Consider the following 6,032-nt stretch of genomic DNA (forward strand, 5'->3'; position numbering starts at 1 on the left):
GTCGATATTAATTTTAAATAGGGACAAAAAAAAAAAACGCGATAGACCACTTATGACGCACAAAAACAAATATATTAGACGACAAAGATGCGATAAATGGTTAAATAGCATATGGCATGTACAGATCGGTACACCATATCTCTTTATTAAAACAATGTGTTTTTAATAGAATTTTTATGTTTATTTGATTTATTAAGATTATATAAGAAATAAAATAGTAATATATGATTATATAACCAAGATAGAACCAAGTATAAAACAGAATGTTCTATGAGACAATATTTAGTTTATTAAAATGCATTGCCCAGAGCAATACATCAAAAATAATGCTATGCAACGGAAGAATGACGAGGATATCGCAAGTACATATATACAAAAAATGGTTTGGACATCTAATGAAATAGTTATAGACATAGGATGTGGACCAGGCGATGTAACCACAGATATTCTTTATCCTTTATTCAAGGATAAAATTGATCAGTTGGTAAGTATAAGCGGTTTTAAAAAATTTTTATAAATAATTTATACTTAAAAATGTTGCTTTTTAGGTTGGTGTTGATAAATCAATCAAAATGATTGAATATGCAAAAAAAACATATGGATGCTCTAAGAAAGATTTTAAAGTTCTGGATATTGATAATGCCAATGATTGCTCTCTTTATTCGCACAAATTTAACAAAATATTTTCATTTTACTGTTTTCACTGGGTTCATAATAAAGCCGATTCCTTGCGTAGTCTACATTCAATGTTAAAAAATGGTGGAGAAATTTTGTTAGACTTCTTGTTAATCAATCCATCGATTCCAATGTATAAATCTTTGGATGCAGAATGGCAAAAATATGTTGAAGTGAGTACTTATGTTATTATTTTTTTTTCTTGTTTATATTTTAAAAGAATAATACCCCATAATTGTATTTATTTATAAAGTGATTTGTATACTTGATTAAGAAAAACTTAATCCCCTGATTGTTGTTCCGTTTAAATAAATTTATAGGTATAAAATGAACAGAAACAAATTTTTATTGGTTTGTTTATAATTTTTAAATGTATGATCAGGATCGACTAGAACTTGTGAGTTACCGAGTATAACTTGGTAGACTAGCTTATATTTTGATAGATTAAGTAATAAACACAATTGATTTAATAAATCCTAATAGTTTTGTACTAGTAAAATTTTAATTACTTAGTAGATCGGTGCTTACAATATATAATTCTGTGTTAAAATGATCATTAACAGAATGTAAACATGCCGAATGATTTGTATTCTCAAGATGAAATAAGAGAAATGTTTATCAATGCTGGATTTCGAATAATTAATTTAGAATCAAAAGTCAAGAAATATACTTTTTCAGATTTATCATCATTTTTAGGTAATTATAATTATCGGAATTTTCTTATTGAAAGCATTTTAAACATAAATTTTTAACTATTTACAATTACTTATTCTTCATATCTAATTATTAAGGCTTAAAATAAAATCTAAAATCTAATTGCATGCACTAAACATCATTTGAATTTATATATATATATATATATATATATATATATGCAACTATTCTATAAATAAAAGACGTATATATGTATAAACTAAAAAATCATGTAAATTATTTTTTAGTTAATCAAAGGAACCTATTATTCTCACTTTATTGTATTTTATTTCAATTTTTTATGAATACATTAATTTTTTTTGTTGAATACATCTAATTATATTTAGTTGATGAATAATAAAGTTTCTTAAAAAATTATTATATGGCCTTATCGACAAACGTTTATAACATCGGTATTAACAATAAGTTCTATATATGTGATTACTATAGCGCTAGGATTTTAATGACCTAAAAAGTCTTCAAAAATGACCTAAAAACCCTAAAAAATGATTAAAAAAAAAATGAATTAATAAGAAAAAATGACCTCATTAAATGCTCAAAAAAAAAATAAAAAATAATTACATCAATAAATTAATAAATAATAATTTATATTTTTAAGTATACAAATAAATTTATCTTCTGGTATAATTGCCAGTGTTATTTGTTTTAAAATTAATATATTTTGAAATAAAATAATATTGTAAAACTAAAATTTAAATTTCAACTTAACTTAAATTTAATAATTAATTGATGAAGATAACACGTAATAGAATATTATTATCGATTATTGCTCGGTTAGTTCAACGAGTATATTTTATATTATACTAACGATTCATATTTTGAAATATAAAATATTTTTAGAAAATATGTTTACGATTTCATTTTAATGTTGCAACTTTATATGTTTGTACAATAGTTTATAAAAACCATTAAAAAAATCTATTTAAAATTTTGTTTTTTAATTACCCTTATTTTAATAAAGTATTAAAAATTCCCTTAAAATTGAAAAAATGACTTCAAATTAAAAAAAAGTACAAAAAAATACAAAATAAAAACTTCTAATTTCTAGATGACCAAATCACATTTTGTGCTCGAAAAGCTATATACTGTAAATCTTAATAAAAAATGCAAATTCCTATACTATCTTACCCATAGTGATTAATGATTTCTTATCAAATAACCTAAAATTTGCTTAAAAAATGACCATTTCATTATATTTGTACACTTATACATTATTATTATGATTATTATTTAACAGAATTTTCTTTAATTCTTATCACAGAATCTAAAATAATGATTCATTGAAATTTAGTAAATAAGTTTTCTTTTAAAGTTTTATAATAACTTATAGGTATATTTTGTTTTCTACCTGTTCATAACTTAATGTATAATCAAATGATACTCAATGTTTTATTTTAGGGGTCTCCAACCAAACTGTTTAAAATACACTATTTTTAATTTATTAATTTTTTCAATAAGAAATTCATAAAGAATTAACTTAAATGACAAAATTTACAAGCAACAAAAATCTTCCTTAAATTCCAATGTAGTAATCTTTCTGTCTTTGTATAATCATTTTTGGCGTTTGGCCTATGATACCAAAGCATATTTCAGATTCGTCATTTCGGTCTTCTATAAAAAAAAAAAGATTGTGACTTCTGTTCTGTCCATTCTCTATTGAAGACTTAAAATTGTATAAATATAAAAAGGGGGATTTTCTGTTATAGTATTAAGTTATTTGAATAACCTAGGTATTTATCAATAATGTTTTCTATCATTTTCATTTCAACGTAAAATTAATTTTTTTTCTTGATTATTAATCTTGTTTATTATTTGTTTTTTATAGATACCTTTAAAGTAGTAGATGGAGTGTATGATTATTTGCCACAACACTTACATGCCAGATACACCGTACATGTTCAAGAAAAAATATGTAAGACACAAAAGATTGAAATATGTCCAAATACAGGAAAAACAACTTTTTCATATACTTCTATGACTGTGCATGCTATAAAAGATTAAATATTAGAACAGTAGGTAATATTAAATAAAATAATACTTTATGGTTTATTTTTTAACCTGGGTTTTATTTAAATATTAGAATAATAAATTTAAATTATTTTTACATTAAGACTGTTAAGAGTACTTCTTAGAGAAACGTTTTTATAGAATTGAGTAGTAGTGGGTGGTCTATACTCCTTGCATCATACATAAAAGCTGTGTTCAATCATTGGTTGGAAAATTGTTTGTTGCCAAGAAATATTTTTAATGTAGGTATATTGATTATGTTATTATATAACTATAAATATGAGAAATATAAAAATATAGTATTATTACTTTCTTAATCTTATTAAAACATTTGTTTAATTAAGCTATAGCATAAAGTGTAAAAATATTTATTTTTAATTAATTAGATTTGATATCAGTTCCATATTATACATATTGTTTATCAATTTAGGGAAGACTGAATTTCTTGGCAGGATCCTAATGGAATAAATCTAATTATTTTTACAAGCTAATGATATATAAATACACATTTCAGATAAATTTCATAAATTTTATCATTTTAGTATGCGAATGTCTAATAAACCATGTTTTTTTTTTTTTTAAATACAACACTTATTTTGAATACCATAATCGGCGATAGGCCCAGTTTTTTAAAATAATTTTAATGTATCAATTATGGTTCTAAATTAAAAATTAACTTGATATAAGCTATTTCAATTTTAATAAATAATATATTTTTACGGTTCTTTAAAGTGCATAAAACCAGTTATAATTATTTTTTTTTTAGTTACTTTTTGAGTATTATTACTTATTTATTTTTTTTTTTTTTTTTTTTTATGAGGATATTTTAAAATAATAATTTACAAATATTCACTAGTTAATCTAGCAAATTTAAAAAATAAAATCGTGGTAACTTTACTGAAAATTAAATAATGTCATCAACCAATGGAAGATTTCTACTCCTTTTTTAATTATGCGTCGATAATAACGGAACAATTTCTTAACAATTTATTTTATCATGATTTTAGTCTTTATAATTTTTAATGTCTTAAACCAGGGCCCGGAATTATATGTATTTACATATATTTATTTATTAGTTAAAATATATGTTATACATCTTACAATAATGTGTTTTTTTTTTTTTTTTGTTAAGACTTTTTATACTATAGAAAATGTTTGGATTTTCAACTTAAATGGATGTTCCTGATAGAAAATTGTACCTAGTTGGTATTTTAGGGGGTAAAATTAAAAATTCCAACAATTTTGTAAACGTAGTAATAGAACCAAAAAAAAAACTTAAAACCAGTTTTTTATTTTTTTTTATGTAATTCTAAAACGAATTACTGGAGGTACTTAAAATTTTTATCAAATGTTTATTTTATCATTTTCTGTAAGTGGTAAAATTTTTAAAACATTTTGACCATTTTTAAGCTGTTGTAATATTATTGTAATTTAAAAATACATAAGCAACTTTTTTTCATATAAGCGTTTAAAGCTTAAATTAATCTAACTAATAAGTAAATCTATTTATAAAATAAATTATTTTTATACAGATAGGGCCGGCGGAAGGCAGGGACGGCCTGGGCGATAGCCCAAGGCGCCAATTTTTGTCTAAATACCCATGGGCGGCATTTTAGCTAAAACTTTTGCAATTTTATAATTGTATTAATATTAATAGTATATTTATATCTATGTGTTATGTAAAGACTATTTTATACTTTAATTTTATGTTTATGACGAAAATATTATGACTATGAAAATAAATATTTTTAGATAAACCAATATTATTGCATAATTTGTATCATATGATTATTTAATTTTTTATTTATTTAGTTTTAATAGGGCGGCATTTATAATTTAGTCCAAAGCGGCAAAATAGCTCGCGCTGGCTTTGAATACAGAGTTATAAATATATCATTTCATAATGTATTTACTAATATTAGATGATAGTTAAGATCTTTTTTCAGAATTATGTACTTTTCGTACAACTGAGTGTTACCCATTTGCCCACCTTAATTTTTATTTTAATTATATCATTTAAATATTAGTTCTTCTGACAAACCAGCATAGGTAGTCATGTTTTGTTCACTAAATTTGTTTTACATTCTTTAATGTTTTCAATGATATGTTTGTTGAGATTAATTAATTCAATTAACATTTATTTTTCTCTATCGTCAAAACTTTTTACTTAAAAATACTTTTTTATTATTAAATTTACATTAAAAAATGATATTTTAAAATTTTCGATAGTCGGCGTCTATGAAATATTAAAAATGTAACAAATATTCGAAATTCAAATTTCTTATATAAATATGAAATAAATAACTTTTATTTACTTTTATAAATAATGATAAGAATTGTTTTTGTTTGGTTTTATCAAAAAAAAAAAATGGTTTAATTTTTCTGGTAACCATGGTTAACGATATAAGTTACAGGTTCGTTATTGCATATTACAGAGTAGTCTTTATGTAACCTGCCCTAAATAGTGAATATCATGAACACTACGTTCATAATAAACAATGGATGTAGCAGCTGCTTCATCTTTTAACATTATAGGTAGTAATAGAGTACTTATAATCAATGAATGATATCATAATTCTTGTTCAACCCGGTAATTAAGGTTTGTTATTATTTGATATCTGTAAACCTTGGTTCAT

General features: G+C 22.9%; 1 protein-coding gene across 1 annotated transcript; it reads left to right on the forward strand.

Annotated features, from left to right (window-relative positions):
* Window positions 1-295: 295 nt before the first annotated feature.
* On the forward strand, window positions 296-3,676 carry LOC112602664 (juvenile hormone acid O-methyltransferase-like). Its single transcript, XM_025350862.1, has 4 exons — window positions 296-484; window positions 549-848; window positions 1,239-1,371; window positions 3,215-3,676. The coding sequence occupies exons 1-4, from the start codon at window positions 296-298 to the stop codon at window positions 3,388-3,390; spliced, it is 798 nt and encodes a 265-aa protein (XP_025206647.1). The 3' UTR covers window positions 3,391-3,676.
* Window positions 3,677-6,032: the final 2,356 nt, after the last annotated feature.

Source organism: Melanaphis sacchari, unplaced genomic scaffold, assembly GCF_002803265.2.
Source record: "Melanaphis sacchari strain LSU unplaced genomic scaffold, SCAv2.0 Contig8_pilon_pilon, whole genome shotgun sequence".
NCBI classification, from domain to species: Eukaryota; Metazoa; Arthropoda; class Insecta; order Hemiptera; family Aphididae; genus Melanaphis; species Melanaphis sacchari.